The sequence below is a fragment of the Colletotrichum jinshuiense genome, chromosome 1 (assembly GCF_051148585.1).
Source record: "Colletotrichum jinshuiense chromosome 1, complete sequence".
NCBI classification, from domain to species: domain Eukaryota; kingdom Fungi; phylum Ascomycota; class Sordariomycetes; order Glomerellales; family Glomerellaceae; genus Colletotrichum; species Colletotrichum jinshuiense.
Window position 1 is genome coordinate 692,439 of NC_139302.1, and position 22,152 is coordinate 714,590.

Below are 22,152 nucleotides of genomic sequence, written 5' to 3' on the forward strand. Positions count from 1 at the left end.
ATACTTCAGGTCATCTCCTTAGGTCTTTCCTAAGTTCTGATCCAAGGAGTTCGAGTCGCAATTTCCAACTAGCAGGAAGGTTTCATTCAGTGTTGACATCATCGACATCTTCACAAATACTGGGGTTTGGCAAGTGGCTGTACAAATTATTACAAATCCACCTGCTAGTATGTAACTGGTAAAAAGGGAGACAGACACTGGAAGTGAACAACTGCCATCAAGGTTGAGTTTTTCAAGTGAGGTTTATCTCTGATTTATGCTTTGCTAGTTATAGTGCTTGTCGGTTGAGTATTCGCAATATTCAATCAATTATGGATAGGGTACTAATCAATGGTCCAGTCGGGGTTCTCTGGAGGGTTCTTACAGGGGGGGTGGCATCGCTAGAAGGAGGGGATTTGGCGATGTAACAAATTGGATGGGGTTTGGGCAGGGGTATCGCTCCTAGTGTAGAAACCCGGTGGCAGTTGCATCGATTTTTTTTCTTATGGCTCTTGGTGCGTTGCCTCTTGTCGCCTTCTCACGAACAACTGATAGCAGTAGTATTCACAGTTGGTCCCCGGCTACATGAGGATTACCGTATTCAACTTGAACTCCCTTTGTCATAGAGGGGAATACCCGAGTTCTCAGCGTCCATTGGTGCTTAGCTGCCATGGTACGATGCCAAGAGTAAAAAATACTTTCTAGATTTGGACAAAAAAGGAAATGAAGCAAAGGACAAGAAAAAAAGGAATGGAAAAGGGAAATTCAAATTAGCATATCCGCTTAGTCGCCATAAGCAGGGCCCCCCGCCCCCAAAGTCGCAAGGATGTTAGCTGCTAGTTTTTGGAACCCAATAGCCGGCTTCGTCCCATTATCCCCCTTAATTAAAGTTCCCAGGGGCACCACCTTAACTTGACACAGTAGTAAACTACAACATATTGCACAATTGGCGAGTTTTCAACCTCGTGTGGACATGACATCACATGGTATACTCCAATTGCCTCATTTTTAGGTTATTGAGCAAGTTACTGGTGGATTATTTGATTCTGATGGGCCGACCTTGTCCTCTTCCACTTGCTTGTTAGTGTTAGGCGAACCGGACGGCCCGCGCGTCAATCAACGTCGCTGTCGGAATCCCTTTTAGGAACGTTCTTCTTCGTATTAAACTTTCGTGGGGAGGCTTTCCAATCTATTCGAGATGCTTTTCCCGCTTTTCCCTGGCAGTGCAATCGCATACAGATGGCAACTTTAACCCCTTGTCGGCTCATCCGGCCGAGTCTGTATTCTTGCCCGGCCTGATGGAGAACCCAACTCATATGTAAATAGCTGATGGTTCCTCAAATTGACAAGTCGCATGCGCGTTACCTGTTCTGTCCAGTCGTTCACTTTCCCACCACGTTCGCTTCACTCGACATTCGTTCCTTTCAACTGACACTCATTTCAACTGGCTGGTCCATAAACGATTCATCGATTCTTTTCGGGTTCGACCGGCCTTGCCCAAATCACATATAGCCTCCAACCATGAGGAGCGCCAATCTTCTTTTGGCCGCCGCGGCGTCCGTCCGCGCGGCATGCAACTGGAAAAACGTCCATACCGGGGGCGGTGGTGGATTTGTCCCATCCATCGTCTTCCACCCGACCGAGAAGGGCGTGGCATACGCCCGGACCGACATTGGTGGTCTCTATCGCCTCAACGACGACGATTCGTGGACGCCCGTCACTGATGTCAACGATTTCGCCGGTAATGAGGACTGGAACAGATGGGGAATCGACGCCTTGGCCCTCGATCCCGCTGATGCCAACAAGGTCTTCATTGCGACGGGCATGTACACCAACGACTGGTACTGTCTGCCGCAGGAGTCGGACTTTTCAAGATGACTGACCGTGTGACAGGGACCCGAAGAATGGCACGATCGCCCGCAGCTCCGACAAGGGCGAGTCGTGGGAGGTTACTACCCTTCCTTTCAAGGTGGGCGGCAACATGCCGGGCCGTGGAACCGGCGAGCGCCTCGCTGTCGACCCCAAGAACCCGGAGATTCTCTACTTCGGTGCCCGCAGCGGCAACGGTCTGTGGAAGAGCACGGACGGTGGTATGCATGAACTCGATAGTATTGCGTGCTTCTGGAACATTGGTATTAATGCTATACAGGCGTGACCTTCTCCAAGGTTTCTTCATTCGAGGCCACCGGCACCTTCCGCCCCGGCGCGGCAAGCGACGCCTACAACGGCGATCTCCAGGTACGCGAACACAGGTTACGCATGTTGTGAGGGTTTGGGCTAACGGGCATTTCCATTCAGGGCTTGACTTTTGTCACCTTCGACGAGACCTCCCCAGTTGTCGATGGCGCGACCTCGAGAATCTTTGTTGGAACCGCTGATAACACCACTGCTTCGGTCTACGTCAGCACCGATGCCGGTGCGACCTGGGGCCCTGTTGCCGGCCAGCCCGCCAAGTTCTTCCCTCACAAGGCCAGACTTCAGCCCACCGAGAAGGTCATCTACTTCAGCTACTCTGACGGAACTGGCCCCTACGATGGCACCCTGGGTGGCGTGTACAAATACGACCTGACCTCCAGCACCTGGACTGACATCACCCCGACCTCTGGTAGCGACCTTTACTATGGGTTTGGTGGCTTGAGCGTCGACATGCAAAAGCCCGGAACGCTCGTTGTCGCCACCTTGAACAGCTGGTACCCTGATGCAGTGCTTTTCCGGTCCACCGACTCCGGCGCCACATGGAAGAGAATTTGGAACTACGGTGCCGACGGCAACGTCGCGCCCCAGTACACCATCGGCGCAGCCAATGTAAGTCCTACAAAGTTGTTTAATCGTGATGGAGAAGCTAACATATTGCAGGCCCCCTGGATCAAAACCAACTTCCTCGATATCGATACCAAGAAGCTTGGCTGGATGATTGAGTCGCTCGAGATCGACCCCACCAACAGCGACAAGTGGTTCTACGGCACCGGTCTCACCCTGTACGGCGGTAACGATCTTACTAACTGGGACAACAACAAGACCGTCACGATTGAGAGTCTTGCCTCCGGTATCGAGGAAATGGCCGTCTCTTCCCTGGCTAGCGCCCCCGGCGGCTCCGAGCTCTTCATGGCCACCCTCGACAACAACGGATTTACCTATAGCACGATTGCCGACGTCGACAAGGCCCCTCAGACGGCGTGGACAGACCCTTGGTGGGCTAGCAGTGTTTCGATCGACTTCGCCGGCAACGACGCCACCAAGGTTGTTCGCATCGGCAAGGCCACCGATTCTCCTCAGCTTGCACTCAGCCAGGACGGCGGCGCAACATGGGGTGTTGTAAACGCGACCGGAACAACTGCCACCGATGGCACTGTCGCCTTCTCTGCTGACGGCGACACCATTCTCTGGTCCACCCTCAGCACGGGCGTCCAGGTCAGCCGCAACGAGGGCAAGCTCGAGAACGTTACCCTCCCCGCCAGCAGCGTTATTGCCAGCGACAAGAAGAACAACACCGTCTTCTACGCAGGATCCAAGGCGACCTTCTACGTTTCCACCGACGGCGCTGCCACCTTTGCCGAATCTCCCCTCGCCAACGTCACGGAGATCCGCCACATCGTCGCGCACCCCACCACAGCTGGCGAGATCTTCGTCTCAACCGACTCGGGCATCTTCCACAGCACCAACTTCGGACAGTCCTTCACTGCCTTGTCCAGCCCTACCAACGCCCACGCTGTGTCTGTTGGCAAGGGTAGCGGCGACAGCTGGAACGTCTACGTGTTCGGCGATGGTGCCGAGGGCAAGCGGCTCTACGGCAGCGCTGACCTCGGCGCTACTTGGGTCAATCTCCAGGGCACTCTGAGCTTTGGCGCCCTTGATGGAGCTGCTCTCGTTGGCTCTGCCAACGAGGCTAACGTGGTCTATGTTGGAACCAACGGTCGCGGAGTCATGTACAGCTCGTGCCCGATTTCCAACTCTACTGCCGCCCCTGCTGCTGCTCACGCCAGAAGACACATGCGCGGCCGAGCCATGAGACTCGGAAGAGCTCCCCACCAGCACTAGAGAGGAGGTTTTGGGCGAAGAAAATGTCACACTTCTTGTAGCTATATTTTGAAATCAATTACCTGAACATAGGCTCGTAGCTTTTACGACATATATCATGTTAAAATCACTCAAAGTTTTGTGTGAAATCATTCCCCTATTCCATAACGACATTGAAATAATTTGGCCCCCGAGTGATGGATTGACAAGAGACAGACAACTCGGCTCAGATTGAGCAGAAATGTTGAAACGCGTCTAGTGGCTGAAACAAAAGATTAAATTAAACAGTTCTCCAAGACTTGCACGCCATTACGTTGAATTTACATTCGGAGCTTCCTCGGCTCCGTACTTTCTGGCAATAGGCTAGCTCGGTGTGGCTTGCCGCTCTATGAGACTGGGGTGAAGCCAGGGTGATCTCCATGTGCTCGGAATCCCCGAAACGATGATTTGGGGGCGAGAGAATAGCCTTTCCCAAGGGAAGCATAAGGCCCTCAATGCTGATAGGTTGACCCATCTATTGATCTCCCTATAGATCTCCGGTGCTTAGGACCTATGATATAGTCTTCTACTTCGCTTATTTCCGCGTCGGCAGTTTCCAGCTTCCGATGTGATTCTGTTGTATAGGTAGGTTGCATAAGAAACGATGTCAAGCCATAGGTATTCCGACAGCTTAGCAGTAGCCCGCACTGCTGCGCCTTCCTCTTGATTACTGCAGCCACCCTCTCGGCAGGTTTATCTTGCGTTTTAGACTCGCTGGGATCAATAAGAACGCCTGCTATTTGTATTGCTTGGGCAACTTGTAGGTAAGTTGTTTTATTCTTCTTGTTGCATTCAAAAACCTTAACGGCAACGCCGTGTTGTCCTTTCACTATTGCGAGGAATTACAACTAGATGGTCTGCGAGACCTAGGTTGTCTACTCTGTTAGGCACTCACCCTATACGTAACCAGAGGGCCTGACTGTCAACCGCAGGACAAACGTACAACCCTTGTACCCCTGGTTGAATCCACGGAAATTTAGGTTAATATGGTCGCCTGTTCCAGCTTGCGCAACAGACTCCTTGGGTACCCGCCTCACTAGCTATACCCCATAGTTGTTCTATCAGACTTATAGTTAACAGTGGTAATCTTAGTGTCCATCTCCAACCAGACTCCATGAGACGCCTTGAACAAATGCCGTATTGCCCCTGAGGCTGGATGGCTTGGACGGCTGTGCCAAAATCACAGTTGTTCCCAGTATAAGCTTTCTGCATGTTCAGGTGGATTAGTTGCTCTGCCTGGATGACGCTGTTGGTGTTCGCCCTGTTGGCAGGGCTGCTGTTGGTAACGCTGCTGTTGGCAACGTTAATACAACCACTGCCGCTCTAGTCGGGGGATCTCCTCAAGGGACGGCTTGCTGCGCTTTGTAGGTGTCTGTGACCCTGGCGTTGTTGTTGCAGTTGCGCTGTCCCTTGTGGTTGAGGCTACGTTTGCATTATTTCCATATGCTGGCTAGCGGCCGGTTGAAGTGGATTCGCGGGAGTCGAGTTCGGACACAGATGAATGCGATTGGTTCGCACCTCAAGACCCGTCATTAATCGTCAGGATACAGGGACAAGCTGGTTTTGAGTTACAGCCCCTCGGTTTATCCATGCAGTTTTTGGGCAACCTCCTAAGAAACCGACTTCTTTCCGATCCCAAGCCACCTGATGAGCTAGTCAAGCGGATATCTTTCTCGGCTCTCTACCGCGTGAAGCACTCCTCATTCGCAGCGGTCATTTTTCGTATCCAACATTTTTCGTACTCAGCCCGCTTCCAACAAGGCCCGGCATTGAGTGCGACAAGGCCCAGCCGTCCGGTAATGCGGGTCGAACCGCAGGAAGGCTATGCTCGTATCGAGAGCTGGGCAGCAACATGCCCACGTTATCTTCATTCACACGCCGATCCGTGACGTCCGATCCAAGTCAGCGCTCCTCGCATACTCTCGGGTCCATTTCTATAATTACGTCAAATTGAGTATCCCGACGTAAAGCCCACGACGACTCGCTTTGGATACGCTCATTTAAAAAATTCCGATCGATATTGCCGAACACCGCTCTTTAGCTAGTCTTGGTGTTATACTTCACTTCACATGAGGGGCACATGAGGAAATAAATACTGTTCCCATTCCCAGACTTTTCTGAGGCGACAACCACTCCTACTTACATTGTGCTTAACAAACTTTCAAATATTTTCAACACACTCTTTTCCATCTTACGCAATGGCCTTCAACTCTACGCCTGTTTTGGCTTGTTCATCCTCAACCATTCCTCTGCCAACTGTTTTCGGCGCAGAGATTCTCTCTTTCGAGGCTACCCAAGTCACTAATTACAGCCGCAATGTCGCCGTTGGAATGTACATGAACCATGGAGGCGTCAAAGTCGAAGGAGCGAACTTTTGCAACATCTCCATTGCATACACTCACCCTGGCCAGAACGATACCGTCAAAGTTCAGATGTTCCTCCCTTCCGAAGGCTGGAACGGTCGTATGCAAGCAATTGGTGGCAATGGCTGGCAGGCGGGTCTCAACTATGTCACGCTGGGAGGCATAACCGCAGCCATGGGCGAGGGATACGCTTCTCTCTCGACTGACGCCGGCCTTGGCACGACCGACACTCCGGACTGGGGACTTCTCAGCCAGGGGAACCCCGACCGCCACCTGCTTCAAAACCTGGCATCTACTTCCCTCAATGACCTATCTCTGATCGGCAAGAACCTCGCAAACAGTTATTACGGCAGTCCGCCTGTGTACTCTTACTTCAGCGGCTGCTCTCAGGGCGGTCGCCAAGGCATGATGCTGGCACAACGATTTCCCGAAGCTTTCGACGGCATTGCAGCGTCTGCACCAGCCATCAACTGGAGCCAGCTTTTTGTGGGAGATCTCTGGGCCAACATCCTCATGAATACGGAGGGCATCTTTCCGCGTGCCTGTGAGATGCAAGCTATCAATGAAGCGACCATCAAAGCCTGCGATGCCAACGACGGTCTTGTCGATGGCCTTATTGCCGACCCCAGCTCCTGCAACTTTGATCCCACGACCCTCGTTGGCACTACTATCAACTGCACAGAGACTGGCAAGGACTTGCCCATTTCGGCTGGGGCTGCCTATCTCACCCAACAACTCTGGGACGGACCTAAGAAGGCCGATAACAGTTCTATGTGGTTCGGATTCCCGAAGGGAACCGTTCTATCCTCTACTGATACCACCTCTGGAGGAACCGTTGCCCTCACAACCTGCACCGACGAAGGCACTTGCTCTGCCTCCCCACTGGAACTCTTGACTGGCTGGATAACCAAATTCGTTGCCAAGGACGACAAATTCGACGCCACCAAGCTCACGCGCCAAGAGTTCGAAACCCTGTTTCACGCTTCAATCAACGAGTATGGCACTGTCATGGACACAAACGACCCGGATCTGTCCGCCTTCCGCGCTCGCGGAGGTAAGATTGTCGGCTATCATGGTCTTGTAAGTCACATTCCTGCCATTTCAGTCCCGTTCCCCAGGCTTTACTAACACGAACCAGGCGGACGGTATTATCACCCCTGGCTCGACACTGCACTACTATGATGCCGTAACCTCCCTCGACGCCGACGTCCACGACTTTTACCGCATGTTCCTCGCCCCGGGTCTCGGTCATTGCTTCGGTGGGAACGGTGTATTCCCCGCTGGTACTTTTGATGCTATGCGTGCTTGGGTAGAGAACGGTACTGCACCAAGCACTCTGAGCGCTACTAGTGTCGGCACTTCGCCTGTCCTGAAGCGCACCTTGTGCCCTTACCCACTTAAGGCGACTTATGACGGTGTAGGAAACGCCACCAACGGCGAGGGATTCACTTGCGCTTGAATGGTGGGCAGGGTGTCTGTTGGCTAGCGCCCCTCCTGTCCACAGCGCAAGAGTGTGAAGGCATCAATGCGAAGCTGTACTGAGTCGTTGTTAGAGCAGTTGGTCGGTTGGTTTGGAGCTCCCAGAAGTTCAAGACCTGGTCCCTAGCTCGTCGTGTTACTTGCCAGAGAAGGACCCCACAGCCGCGACTGGTCAAGGGCAGAGGAGCTGGGAACATTACCATCTTAAGTAGCTCAAAATATTATATAGTCGATCAATACCCGTAAAGAAAGAAATCACTACATACAAATATTCTGCTCTATGTTTCTAGTCATCGTTTGTTGTTATGCAAACCCATACCAATACTTGTTGCTATCTATATTACAAGATGTCAAACTGCAAGGCCGGAGGTTTCGGGGTAATAACTACTAGACCATAAACCCGGCTCGATTCGGGGCGCCTAAACAGAGCCAGTAATCATGCATTCTATGACTAACCGCAAACATTCGGAAAAGCGTTCAACACAAGCAGTTGTGCCTGTCAGTGCAACCTTCCTTCGGCAAGCTTGAACACTACTTACTTTCTTGGAAATTTGTCGATGAATATTTAGCAATTTCTTCACACGTGCTTGAATGGCTCGTGATGCCATAGCCATGCGGCTCGGCTCGGAGTCTTTGGGATGAACACGCGTATTTAAAAAAAGAAATAGTTGATAATTGGCTGTTTTTTCCGATAAACTAGTAGCAATGTAACCATCCATCTTCAATACTTGTGTAATTTAAAGGTATAATGCAAGTTGACATGCTTTGTCCAATCGCATTTTCGCATCAAAATATCAAGAGAAGCAAAGATGTTTGCCATTTGTGGAATTGCGTCTTGGTATGCATGCCCCTCCCCGTCCAGGGGTCAGGCAACGCCCTCATGTGTTTCTAGCGGTGGACTCAGTTCTCGTGCACCCGCCATTTAGTCTTCTTTCGGTATGCCAAGATGCGAATGAACCACTTTGCTGACCACCTGCATAGATGTGCCCGAGCTTGGGTAGCTCTGCAGGTACGTAAAAGCAATATTTTGCCCCTCGAAGAAGTATAAAGCTGCGATTTGATCTCAAGTATTCTATCTAGATACGGTTCATGTTTTCCGTCAAGCACCAGTTGGGAAAGATGTATTCGTGGTCCAGTTTGATCCTTTCGGCTACTGTGCTGGTGGCTCAGCAATGCCTCGGGGATTCGACTTCCAACTTCCTGACCAGTACTAGCTCGCCTGCGGATACATGCGAGTTCCTGTACACCGCTTATCCAAACATCACCTACCTGCCTGGAACGCCCAACTATAGCGCTTTGAATGAAGGTAGACATCCTAGCCGGTCCGGGCAGATCATGAAATCAACTGACGACCGCAAACAACAGACTATTTTACTGCATCCAGTTGGCTTGGTCCAGCATGCATCTTTGCCCCGACCAGCCCCGAAATAATGTCCTTTGCGGTCAAGACTCTTGTCACAACGAAAGTTCAGTTCGCTGTACGTGGAGGCGGCCACATGCCCATCGCCGGATCAAACAACATCAACTCCACCGGTATCCTCCTCTCAAGCTCGGGTTTGAAAGGTTTGCGGCTGTCCGCCGATAAGTCGACCGTCTCAGTTGGCCCTGGCAACAAATGGGGAGATGTTTACAGGTTTCTTGACTCAGAGGGCCTCTCGGCTGTCGGCGGCCGTCTGGGCATGGTTGGCGTCCCGGGCTTTCTGCTCGGAGGCGGTATCTCATTTTTCGGCAATGAATACGGCTGGGCTTCCGCAAACATGGAGAGTATCCAGGTGAGCAGTTCCAGTAGACTTCAATGCGACTATGCTGATGCAAAAGTCGACTAGGCTGTGCTCGCCGACGGAAGAATTGTCGTTGCTACTTTTCATAACCTGTATTCCGATCTGTTTTGGGCTCTGCGCGGCGGGGCCAACAGCTTTGCCATCGTGACCAATTTTGAGCTGAAAACCGTCAAGGCCCCCGTGGTGACTGTTGGAAACGTCGTCTACGGGCCTGGTCAGCGCGACAACTTCATCAGCAGCGTCTATGACTATGCTTTTGATGGGGTCAGTGACGAGAAGTCCGCCGTGATTCCCAATGTCCATTGGTCGGGAACTCAGCCGGATTCCCCTTTTTACGCTTCATATCTTTTTTATAATGGCAACAACACTCAGCCGGCAGCTCTTTCAAATTTCACCGGCGGTAATCTGCTCGGAAACCTCGAAGACTTTAAGCCCCAAACCATGGGTGAATGGGGAACGATTACCGAAGCGGGTGGTGCACAGATTCACGGTCTGCATTTCCGATTCCATATCGTCTCTATTGTGGCCAACAAGGAGGCGATGGGAATTATCCACGACACATTTCTTTCCCTCGCCAAAAAACACATTGCTTGTGTCCCTGGCGTAGGCGCTACTTTGACGTTTATGCCAATTTCCAGGTCGTTCATCACTGCCAACAGAGGGTCAAGCCCACGTGGCGATCCCATGGGCATCGCTGTATCCAAGGCACCTTTTATATGGGTTGAAGAAAGTATTTTGTTTGCGAGAGGCGAGGATGAGGCAATCATCACCCATTTTTTGGACGTCGCGAACAAAGAGATCCAGTCCAAGCTTAAGCCGTTGGAAGTCGCGGCATCGTACCTATATCTTAATGACGCGGACAAAAACCAGCCAGTATTTCAAGGATATGACAGTGTCAATTTGGAGCGACTGCGGAGCATCAGGGGGAAATACGACCCTCACAAGATCTTCACAAAGCAGATGCCAGGCGGGTTCAAAGTTGATGATGCCTTTTGATCATTAGAGACAGCAGGAAATGAACCTTAAGAAATTCATTTGTATTTATTTCCACAAAGAAATTAACATCTGTTTCATATAACTCTGGTTGGACAATGGAACGGATTTCATCAGGTGCATTTCCTTCAATGTCAGTTCTACCAGCACTGCTTTCGCTCAACACGTTGAATAACGCGACCCCGAGTACACATGCGAATGATGAGCAAGGGCTGAATTCAAAAAGCTGCGAATCATAAATCCAACCGGAATTTGAAAGGAGCAAACTAGAGCTAAGGACCATCAGACCAAAAGTGACACTAAAAGCCCATGGCTTAACCTTTCAATACCCCTAGTTACTGATCGATAGGAGACCAATCGCTATCCCCTAATTAGGTAAACAAACTCGACCAACTTAGCAAATGAATTTGGTAGGACCAGGGATGATGTAGTTCGTAACAGGCGGGTAGTAGATGTTCAAAGTGATGCCCGGGTCAGTTCCCTAATGACCGGATTAGAATGGAGACGTTAGACTGGACTTATCATGTAACCCTTTACCTTGTAGATGCCAGGGATGCTAGCTGTGGACGGCGTCTTCGCGCCAGTCCCGCCAACGATGTTGATTTGAGCACATTCCATGTATAGCTGCGCCCCTGGGTAGGAGCCAGCTCCATGTAAGGCAATCATCTCAGCTCACAGAAGATACTGACCATTCACAATGCACTTGGGGATGCTGATGGCATGCTTCCCTTGGTTATTTATAACCCTCTCGGTTCCCCAGACGCCATTGCTGAGGCCGTCTTCTTGGATCTTGAACCAGCCCCCTCCGATGCCAGTATCAGTCTTGGAATCGCTGACCTTCTTGAGGTAGGCAATTGTAGGGCCTTTGTGACTCGCATCCATGACGTCTCCAGGACCGCTGGTCAGTGTGTGGCGCCAAATTGCGGTAACTGTGGTTCCAGCGGTCACAGTGATTACTTTGTCTGTAGGCTTCGTAGGGTTAGGAGGACCGTTGCAGGCGATATACTGAGATGTGACATCAGTTTGGGGTCCGTCGTACTCGGGGGTTCGAACGCCTTGAGAAACACCGCTGTTGACACCATCGGCCTCTAAAGAGACAAATATGGTATGGGCTTGGCAAAAGCCAGCGGTAGCGAGGAGGTTGAGAAGCTTCATTTTTTTTAAATATGAAGATTGAGTTACTAATCAGATAGGGATTCAAGAGATTCATTAAACAGCAAGACAATCATCTCTACTTATATTCTATGAATTGGTGTTGGCGGGTTATGGCTAGTCTGAATGGAGGTCATCTTCCACAATTGTTCACTCCAGATTCCTAGTCCACATTTTCGACTTCGGGGCCTAGGTATCCGCGATTCTGGAAGGAAGGTCAATGAGATGTGGCGAAGGAATAATTGCATACTTTCCATACTCTTGCGGTACCGGTAGTTAGATGAAGGTAACAACGATGGCTTGGCGGGGCCATTTCATCCGGCATTTAGATTACGTTTGACCGCTCTCCACGAATCGCTTGGCGATTTTGTTACATTGTACCAGACTTAGCATCGAAGCCATTATAGCCTTAGCCAATTAAGTTTGTCTCCTAGCGCGCGTCAGCCAAAGAGCTAGATATCTATATGAAGTGGAAATGATCCTGGTTATCTGTAGATGCCTCAATAGTGTGTGTTAAGCCATGCATCCGGGAATGGTCTGGTTGGGCTTAGACCTCTTAGCAGCTCATCATCATCATATGTAATATCCTATTGTGACTGGCGATTCTCTTATTTTAAATACTTGAAATAGTGATCGTGTGCGACCAAAACGAAAAAGAGTTATTGGGTCTTACCTTGTGCGGATACATATTCTCGAAGGTAATCGGGCAACCAAAAGGAATACGTAGTATGGGATTTAGCAACATTATTAGGGGTCTTTTTTCCTTCTTTTCACTATCATTAAGCCTATTTATACAGTGTAATACTTTAATCAGACCTGCCTCGGCCTTGTTCAATGCCGCCGTGATCCATGGGCGACGCGGTCAATAACTAAACCACCGACAGTGCTACCAACAATATGTTCCCAGCTTTTGTGGGGCTTCTCATTATTCTTCCCGGCGACGGCATCGATTGCTCCGGCGCCGGCTGCGGCAGTCACAACTCTCGCTGTTCGGTCTCTATCATGCCGTGATAGCCCTGCCTCAATGATACCAGCACTAGCAGCCGCGACGGCAGCTTGACCCCAGTTGGGACCCGAACTTGAATGCCTGCTTTCGCTTCGGCTGTGATGGTGCGAATGTTTATGATGGTGTCTGCGATCGTAGTCGTAAGAACCGTATTTGGGCTGGGAGCTCGCTCTCTTTTCTTCGTAATAATAGTCTCTATTTCTTGGTCTGTGGCTTTCTCTTTCGTATACTTCGACATGGCCCCTCCGATCGGGAGACACGTAGCGTTTGCGAGCGACCCGCACGGCACCAGCATCTTTTGTTGGACTATGTTCTGAGATACCGGCGCTATAATCGGAGTATGTTGGGGAATGGTGGCGGCGGTGGGCCGGGTATTCGTCACGGAGATCGTATGTGTAGGACATTTTCGCTGTTTCGGGCATGAAGGAAAGGCTTCGAGTGGATTTCGATGGTGGAAGTGGCACAGGAATCTCAGCGATCACCACCAGGGGATGAGTTTATATACCATACCGTCCTTAAATGAACCTTTCAAATCCACTCGTATCCAATTTCCCACTAATCTTTCCAGAGACTGAGGGGAATGGGAAATTCGGCACTGAGATGCTGCATGTTTAGCGGTTTCTGATGTCAAGTCCTTGGCAGAACCTAATATGTTACAATCCAGTAGTCTGACTCATACTCGAATAATCATGTGGTAATGTACTGGGAAAGATTGTTCCCTTGTATGATGAGCTTGTAGTCGTTCGCTGGTTGTTGCATGCATGAGCCGAAATACAGTAGGTCTTAGGCAAGTTTTATGGTTACAGGGCAGTGGAGATAAGAGGATTCTACGACGTCAAGATGATAGTGTACTCGAAATCTTTGGGTCTTGTTACGCCCGTTTCCTGGTGGCGGGTTAGTCTCCTGTTTTGTCTGACCAATCGCCTGCCGTGAATAATATGCAACATTACAAAAAGTGAATTTTGAGATAAGGGATGTAGTGGAGAGCAAGGCAATCACTGGCTGGGGCTCGGTCGAGGGAGATAACTATATATTCCGTGTGATAGCACTCAACCTTGAGTTCTTAGATGAGCGTTGAATAAGGTTGCATGCGAAGACTGAAAGACGGGGAAATGGATGCCCGGACGAACCCCGGACAGATTTTGCCGTGGCCCTACCCCTATGACGTGTAGATGATAGAATGATGTTGAATAAACTTGACCGAATTCAGCCGACCGAGGCCGGTGGAAACCGGACGATCCAGGCCTTGAAAGCCATATGCTTGGGCAAGACAATCAACATTAGTTGCAGCTGAAAACGCTTTTTGGAACAAAACACTTTTCTTCCAAATTCTTGAGGCTACATTTCGTCTTTTTACATAGATTCGAAGACAATAGTTGCCGCCAATCCAAAACGGCATCGTTTTTATGTTTTACAGCACAGGATTCTACATATCAATCGTAAACAACAATCCGAGTCAATAACTGGAATTCCGACCGTATATTATATAGGTGCACTGCCCAGTAGCCGTTGTGCAGTGACGCCTGGTTATCGGCCTAGTGTTTCTAAACCGGCAACTAATTACCCCATACTGATTTCTCTGGTCAAATAATTAATATTAAATGTTCATTAACTATATGGAATATTAATGTGGAAATTCTGTCAACCTATGTGTAGAAGTTTAGGTCATTCTGTCGTCAATCGTGCTTCATCAAACGTCTCCCAACCTCGTGCCCAATTTTTTACCGACAACCCCGCAGAATCGGGTCCATGTCCTTGATAGATCCATTCTTGGTGGCGAGGAAGTCCGTAATTAGTTTCGAGGGGGGACCCCTCGAAGGTGATGTGTTGCTCCTGGTCGGCGCAAGCGACATTGTGCTTCGAAACTGCTCTGCCAGGTCTTCAGACTCGGTAATAGTGAGGCATTCCTCTAGTCGAGCTACGTCTTGGTGATCGGTATCGCGGACATGGGCTGCCATGTCGACCCACAACGCTTTCAACTCGGATTCGAAGCTTGGGTCATCGACGGGAATGGCCTTGAGCCGGCAGATCTTCTCCTTCAACTTTGCAAAGGATCAGCGCTAGATTCGAATGCCACGGGGCGGCGGAAGCAACTTACGCTTTGGCGGTCTGTGTGGTTTTTCTCACCACGCGACTCTCCATCTGACAAACGCTCTTTGAGGATTGGAAGCAAAACCTGTTCTTCGCTTATGCAGTGCCGTGCAAGCTCGAGGGCGAGTTCGTTCCTCCAGCGATCCTTGTCTTCGGGAGTGGTTGACGTGAGAATGTAACGGTACGCTTGTTCAATCTTCCGGTGGTCATCTTTGATTGCTTCAGAAAGTCGCGGCATAGTGTAGGTGATGATGGTGCAGCCGTATGATCGCGGTATATGCGCAGTGAAAGGTCAAGCTATGGCAGCTTGTGAATTTGTATGAAGCCGAGGCGGGGTATAGAAACCTGAGCTTCTTGAAAATGTCGATTGTTAGACGGAGTTTGATATTGTACTGGTCAAAGTTTGGATTGTAGAGCTTGATGGTTCCAGACCCGGTGAACGGGCAGTCCCGATGGCTAAATAAGCAGAATAGAACATGACGTTTTGGGAGATCCAACACCGTGGCGTCTCACTCCATCTGATTCTGACATGATATCTGACCAAAAGCGCCTCTTTTGCTCCGGAGTCTTCCCCAGCAGGCACAGCAGGGAGGAGCCCTGTCAGCCTGCCTGAGGGCTTGAAGGCTTGCAGCCTGCAGCATCCCGAGAAGCAAAGGGGATCAGTGGGGCGCTTGGACTCCGGGCTCCCGGTGCGGTGCGGGCAGCCGTTCCGGAACGTAGATTGAGTGGTCCGATGGGATTCTATTGAACTGAGTGACACTCAGAGCTGCCTATTCCGGTATGGGTGACCGCCCATCCGGGAGCTATGCCGGTCGGTGATTTGTTTGAAATGTTCGACAATCAAAGGGGTGCCTGGAACTTGACCCTGATTATTTGGCCGCCACTTGGTCATCACCGCGTCATCCCGTCCTGTTTTCGGCACCCTATACCCTGCGTCGCCCAGTTGAGTCGCTAAGCCGTGCCACGTGAGCTTAATCTCATCACCGGTAATTATATATTCAAGCAAGGAACTGCGCAAGCAAGGTGGGTGATGTGTTTTGATCTTCTTTTGGTCGTCGCGGAAAGAATATCGTTGTTGCAATCGAAAGGGAGTTCTGGTTTGGGCAGTCATTATCGTTTCGAGAGGTGGAAGCCCAGGGAATTCTTCTTTTTGCGCTTTTTGGATATATTAGCGCATGACAACGTCACAATATGTATGGTCTGGTCTCGCATATATGGGTCAGACTCCTTGAGAGACAGTGTCTCACAATGGATGCCTTGCGCCGCCTTGCGAAATGTGGTACGCGTCAATCGGCGCCATCTCGTCAGCCACTTGCGAGGTGAAATCTTCCCCAGAAACAATAAATGATCGACAATCACGGCCGTTTCTCAACTTTGCAAATCCTACCTAAACCTGGTGATGCACCTCGGTAATGGTGGATCACAGTGCCCACCTTGCAACGTCAATATGCCTGCATTGTAGCGTTACCACTGCTAGCTCAGTTTCCCTCTCTACTGTCTGGAGCTGTCAGCCAGTTCACCGATAGAATCCCTCTTTATCTTCATCATTGCAGCATTCCACTTCGGTGAAGTCGTTCAGAAACCATCTTTAGATCCTACCACGAGCAAGAAATCTATCCGGGACATCAACGTGTCTACATCGCAGATACTCTGCCACATTTTTGCCCAGAAAGTCATAGGATGAGCTGGCGTTGACTCCTCGATCCAGGTGATCTTTCAGAAGAAAGTGGACGGCTATTGCCTTGTCAGTACAAGCCGTACTAGACAGCCAGGTGCTCCTCAAAACTTACCGAAGAGATGTGGAAGCTCAAAACGAAAAATCGATTTGCCTGTATCATCCTGGCCGAGCAGCTCTCGGAGCTTGGTAATTGTGAGAAGCGACTTTAACCAATCCCATTCATCGGCATTTCGCACGAAGAACCCAACGTTACTATCCGAACCCTTGTCACCCGACCGCGCATGTACGACATACCCAAGTGGCACTCTCGTCGTCGGCCCAAGGGACGCGATGTCGATAGGGCTCTTGGTATCGTATGTAGGCTGGTTGTATACAAACTCCACTGTTTCCGTTGGAGGGGCGATCTCAACCTTTTGACCTTTCCATGGCAAATGGCAGACGTGCCTCACTGCGCTTTGTGGTAGAATGCTGACCCAGTACTCAAAGTATTCCTTTGCGAAAGCTTGCCGCGTGTCCAGGTGGAATGTTGCACCTGGATAACTCTGCATGATATTGTCCGCGATCGGCTTTAAAAACCTAAAAGGAGATAAAGTGTCTTCATCCCGCGTTTGCGCAAATATGCGAAGGTCAACTGTCGCCGCGTCCTGGCTTGTCGGGTTTTCTGGACATGAGCCATTCGTACGGAACCTCAAACAGGAAAACTTCGACTCATCCAAAACGTGACGAATTTGGCGCTCAAAGAGTGCGGCCTTTTCTTGGATGTCAAGTCCGCAGAGGAAGTAGTGCGCCTCAGCTTGATATCCGCCCTTGGCGGTGATACCAACTTTCGTTGTGGGCGGGGGCTTGAGGCTTCCTACATTGAAGACTCGTCTGAACCAAAGTTAGCAGATATGATGAATAAAGATGAGAATTCCGTACACTCTGTTCTCTCCCACCTGCGTCATTTTGATGTTGTCTAGTATCGCCACAACATCTGAATTGTAATAGATAGGCCCCTGTATCTCGTACAACAGCTGGGCTTTACACGTTTCCAGTGTCACCATGCCGCCCTTGCTTGCTTGTTTATACACGGTGAACTCTCCTGTGCACTCAACTTCGGCTATAGGGAAACCAATGTCAACGGATGTGCCAGGAAGGCTCTTGAACCCTGAGAAATTTCCACCCGTAGCGTAGGTAGTGCATTCAATAAAATGGCCTGCAATGAGCGCATGGGCGAGCTGGGAAATGTCATTACGCCTCCAGCCGTGGTGATAGGCTGCACAAGCAATAGTGGGAGAAGCGTCAGCTACACGGCCGCACAAAACGATGTGAGCCCCTTGCTTGAAGGCCTCAACAATGCCCCAACAGCCCAGGTATGCTTGAGCGTAGATTGGCTCAAATGGCCAATCCTTGATATTTTCACCTAATTATATTAGCGTCATTCACAGCAAATCTGGTCTCTGATCATAGTTTACCGGTTGTCAGATTTTTGAACCCCTCCCCGGACTTCAAGCCCTTCTGAACAACGTCTATCACCTCATCTCCCTCGATCCAAGCCACCTTGAGCTTCAGTCCCCTCTCGCTGATCATGTCAACGATTGTATCGTGCAACTTCTTTGTGTCACTCGCCCCAGCATTAACAGCGATCTTGATCCGTTTCGCATCGAGGTATTGTAGTGCCGGTCCGACAGCCTCGAGAAAAGTTGGCTCAAACTCGGACGAGTTTGTTGGGTTATCAGCTTTGGCCCCTCCCCTGATTGCCATATTGTATTCCGACATCCAGTCTCCGACGATGTACTGGATATCCTCATCACGAGCGAGGTCGGCAAACCCATGGCGCCTGTCCGCCGCCGAGCCCGACGCTGATGCGATGCGGGCGGTGGTATTCCCACGAGACGCGAGATACCCAGGTAGATTCGCTCGAAGCGGCATATTGAAAAGTTCCCAGTTTATTCAATGAATATTATATGCGGAGCGAAAAGAAACCGACACCCTCTCAAAAACAAATTCGGCAATTTAATCTAGGCTGCTAGGTTGGTTATTGCCGTTCTCCCCGCACACCTGTGACCTCCGCACGCGATGGAACAAACCTCGGCTCATGCGGTTTTGCAACTTTTAAAATATGCCCGAGCGCAGATCTAGTGTTGGATTAGGGATCCTTGCCGGATTCCTTGCAGATGCGACGCGGAGCGGTTGCAGCGCCATCAACGTTCAGCCTGCAATTGTCACTGAAATCGTTCATGGAAGCAAAACATCGAGGGCTCCAAATGAGTACTTGAAATATATGTTGCTTAGTTGAGAATGAAATCACATTTATACGTCTGTCTATTAAGCAATGCAGATCAGTAAGAGCAAGTTATCAACTTATCATCGACGTTAATGATGTTCTCAACGCCTTGCGTGATTAGACCACCAATCAAATCAGCAGTTCAGTCTTCTGTATCAGATATTCCAAGTAGGCTGGAACATTAGGTAGTGTTTACTCATTCTAGGAGTGGCGTGGGGGTTTGGACGATACGGCGCGGAAACAGTGCTATGCTATTGACAAGACACAGCATTAAATAATTAATTCGTTCTACTTGCTTTGGTACCCTCAAGATTCTTGTATAATGTTCCAGAAGATAAATAAACACAATTAAATGAACAGTGTCGAAATAGTATCAGATAGCCGTCTTCTCCCCCGTAGTAATGCCATCATTAGTAGGAGAAGCTTTTCGTTCTGCCGCTTCTTTCGATTGCCCTTCTTCCGAGTGCCCTTCTTCCATGTTTCCAGCTGCAGCCGCTTGAGCCTCGTCTGCCCCGATAGTAACGTTAGGTGCATATGCAATCTTTCCTTCATTTTGCCTCTTTGCCGGGATGAATACGTTAAACCATCGCGGAACCATGAAGCCAGCGAAGATGAGAATGAGCGCGACGTGGCCCACAGCGAACCCGAGAATGTGCAATGGATCGTACCGAAGCTGGTAGAATGCGGGATAAGAGAATCCGTAGACAATTGCGAGAATCGGACCGGAAATGTAGCGAAGTAGCACAGGCCAGAAAGTCGGGATGTTCCAGTTTTTGCCACTGCCAATCACAACATTGAGATCACGACGGAGTTGGTTTCCCTTACCGAGGCATTAGCAAAGTATTCACCCGAGGGGGCATGAACTTACAGAGTAGAAGGCCAGAAACCAAAATCGGCTAAGAAATGCATTCTTGCCCCAAAACCTCGGCGGGGTGGAGTCTGGGGTCTTTCCGAGAAAAACCGATGTGATGCATCCTGCGAAGAAGATACCAAAACCTACCCCGGCACCAGCCCCAGGGCTAACGGCGTGGGCAAGTGCTACTCCAAGAATCATGGCTAGGATGTAGCATGTGTTGTAGATGATGAAGGACGGCTTTCCGACCTGTCCGATGACATCCTTGCACCGGTAGACGCTTGTAGATGTGATACACTCGGCAAAAACAACGAACACCAAGGCTACATCGTTAGTCCATCGGTCGATCCCGGTTAGGAGATAGTAACCAAACTCGGTGCAATATGGCAGCGACAGAAGAAAGGTTATGATAGTAAGAGCTGTGACGACAATGGGACGAGAAAACTTGATTCCAGTATCCATGACGAGCGTTACAATGGCGTCGAGCATGGCAAAGGCGGAACTGTAGCCGAGTACCATGAGGGTAAAGAACAAAGCGACAGCCCAGAAGTTCGCGCCAGGCATCTCGGCAACAGCCAAAGGTAGGGTCAGAAATCCAACGGTAAAGCCTCCTATGGGATTTTCAGGATCAGGGCGCATCCCAAGATATCCAACTACGCCAAAAACAGCAAATGCTGCAATGTTCTCGAAGAGCACATTGCTACAGACGATCAGAATTGAGTCCATCACAGCATTTGAGTATTGGCGGTTGTAGGACGCGTAGGAGGTGAAGTAGCCGAATCCAACTCCGGTACTAAAGAAAACCTTTGAAAAGATTAGCACAGGGTTGACAGAGCTTTGTTAGATGGGTCGGTGCGTCAAGAGAGAGCAAAGTTCCGGGGTAGAACCTGGAACTACACATTCGATCAAGGGTAACGTAAGTAGATAAAGCATCATACCTGACCACAGGCTGTTTGCCAAACTTGTCCTCGGGATAACTCAGAGCCTCTCCATGTTGCAAAGTAGAGTTTCACGCCCTCGCCAGCATTCTCAAGGGAGACAGATCTGCCAATGAGTATAATAGTGACCACGATGGGAAGACCCATTGTAAAGTAGACGACTCGGCCGGTCAAACCAACACCTCGGAAAATGGAAATCCACATCAGGAAGAATGTGAAGGCGGCCCAGCCAGTGGTTTCTCCTAGGAGGGCGGTACCCGGATACTCTGTATAGTTCAAAACGCTAGTGCCATCTGCTGTAAGATTGCCTTCTATCGGGTCGATATTGGCGACGACATTCCGGTTGAAGAACTCCTCTCCCCGACCTGTCCATGGAAGCGGGCTTGTAAACGAGTGCCGAAAGTAACTCATAATCCATGCCAAGTTGACTACAAAATAGGGCGTGACGACGAATCCGACATAGAGCAGTGACAACCCAGTCCCTTTCAACTTTTGATTGAGATTGTTGTATGCAACGACACTGCCGCCACGATAGGCCTGTCCGATGGCAATCTCAAGCACCAGGACTGGGATCGCAACGATAAATACAGCCATTAGATAGGGTATGTACCACTGCAGACCGTGATTGTTGTATACTTGGGACGGGTAACGCAGGAGATTACCCATTCCGGCGCAGCCACCCATGGAGGCCAGAAGGAAAGAAGCTCGAGACGGCCACGCATCACGGCCATCTTCCGCCTTATTTGGTGGAGGGGCAAACCAGCCACCAATCTTTTTGAGTACGTCCATGGCCAGGTGCGGATGCTGGCGATTAGGAGATCAAGGTTCGTTCCGGGGGTAGAGTTCCGGTTTCTTCGTGGTATAATGTATCGGAATGTAGCTTATTTCGAACACATGTAAGCCTCAAACAATGAGGTGCGATTGACTTTGGGTGATGGAACCTAGATAGACCAAGTCCCTTTGGGTATGTTTGTGCTCGAGGTGGAGAAGAATAGAATAGGATGAGAGGGAAATGTTTTCGCAATGGCAAGGTACGTACCGAACTTCAGTCTAACTCGCCTTCTTATCCATCACCCAAATGTACCAAAAGACCCTGCTGGCCTTGCAGAACTTTCACTTCTCCCTTACTGTAGGAGGCGTACCATCCGAGCACGCAATCTTGTTTGTTGGACGCCTCGTGGGGTCATAAAACTCTCCATGCTGAATAGTGGGTAGTCAGAGTCTTAGCATTACCTAGGACAAGACATTAGGCGAATCCTCCATCAGCCGTTTGTCGTGGCATCACAGGTGGAAGCTGGGGGCAGAGACGCGAAAAGACCCCGGTCTCCCAAGGCTCGGCAGACTTGGCGACAAGGCTCTAGAGGCACTGCCATCCGTCCGGCCAAGACCGACAACGGAATCAAGGGCGTTGTCCGTCGAATCACCGGAACCGGATGACGCGATTGCCCCCACTTAAGAACACTTCGGTCTGACATAAAAGACGTCGGTTGAGATTTGGGGTCACCGTGGAGTCGCGA

At 50.2% G+C, this 22,152-nt stretch overlaps 7 protein-coding genes across 7 annotated transcripts; 3 read left to right on the top strand and 4 right to left on the bottom strand.

Moving 5' to 3' along the window:
- Window positions 1–1,500: 1,500 nt before the first annotated feature.
- Window positions 1,501–4,017, top strand: EsH8_I_000186 (sialidase family protein; the record flags this gene model as incomplete). Its single annotated transcript, XM_083267599.1, has 5 exons — window positions 1,501–1,820; window positions 1,873–2,069; window positions 2,129–2,217; window positions 2,278–2,784; window positions 2,836–4,017. 5 exons carry the CDS (start codon window positions 1,501–1,503, stop codon window positions 4,015–4,017), a joined length of 2,295 nt encoding a protein of 764 aa, XP_083118037.1.
- A 2,216-nt stretch (window positions 4,018–6,233) lies between these two features.
- On the top strand, window positions 6,234–7,857 carry EsH8_I_000187 (uncharacterized protein; the record flags this gene model as incomplete). The annotated part of the gene is made up of 2 exons (XM_083267600.1): window positions 6,234–7,478; window positions 7,537–7,857. The coding sequence occupies 2 exons, from the start codon at window positions 6,234–6,236 to the stop codon at window positions 7,855–7,857; spliced, it is 1,566 nt and encodes a 521-aa protein (XP_083118038.1).
- Window positions 7,858–8,996: 1,139 nt separating this feature from the next.
- EsH8_I_000188 (FAD-dependent oxidoreductase) lies at window positions 8,997–10,654 on the top strand (the record flags this gene model as incomplete). Its single annotated transcript, XM_083267601.1, has 3 exons — window positions 8,997–9,183; window positions 9,243–9,649; window positions 9,704–10,654. The coding sequence occupies 3 exons, from the start codon at window positions 8,997–8,999 to the stop codon at window positions 10,652–10,654; spliced, it is 1,545 nt and encodes a 514-aa protein (XP_083118039.1).
- Window positions 10,655–11,045: 391 nt separating this feature from the next.
- EsH8_I_000189 (lytic polysaccharide monooxygenase auxiliary activity family 9 protein) lies at window positions 11,046–11,806 on the bottom strand (the record flags this gene model as incomplete). The annotated part of the gene is made up of 3 exons (XM_083267602.1): window positions 11,046–11,132; window positions 11,189–11,283; window positions 11,341–11,806. 3 exons carry the CDS (start codon window positions 11,804–11,806, stop codon window positions 11,046–11,048), a joined length of 648 nt encoding a protein of 215 aa, XP_083118040.1.
- Window positions 11,807–14,530: 2,724 nt separating this feature from the next.
- EsH8_I_000190 (uncharacterized protein) lies at window positions 14,531–15,138 on the bottom strand (the record flags this gene model as incomplete). The annotated part of the gene is made up of 2 exons (XM_083267603.1): window positions 14,531–14,851; window positions 14,908–15,138. 2 exons carry the CDS (start codon window positions 15,136–15,138, stop codon window positions 14,531–14,533), a joined length of 552 nt encoding a protein of 183 aa, XP_083118041.1.
- A 1,350-nt stretch (window positions 15,139–16,488) lies between these two features.
- EsH8_I_000191 (acyclic terpene utilization AtuA family protein) lies at window positions 16,489–18,489 on the bottom strand (the record flags this gene model as incomplete). Its single annotated transcript, XM_083267604.1, has 4 exons — window positions 16,489–16,634; window positions 16,691–17,448; window positions 17,497–17,980; window positions 18,033–18,489. 4 exons carry the CDS (start codon window positions 18,487–18,489, stop codon window positions 16,489–16,491), a joined length of 1,845 nt encoding a protein of 614 aa, XP_083118042.1.
- Window positions 18,490–19,217: 728 nt separating this feature from the next.
- On the bottom strand, window positions 19,218–21,424 carry EsH8_I_000192 (sodium:neurotransmitter symporter family protein; the record flags this gene model as incomplete). The annotated part of the gene is made up of 3 exons (XM_083267605.1): window positions 19,218–19,664; window positions 19,713–20,501; window positions 20,636–21,424. The coding sequence occupies 3 exons, from the start codon at window positions 21,422–21,424 to the stop codon at window positions 19,218–19,220; spliced, it is 2,025 nt and encodes a 674-aa protein (XP_083118043.1).
- Window positions 21,425–22,152: the final 728 nt, after the last annotated feature.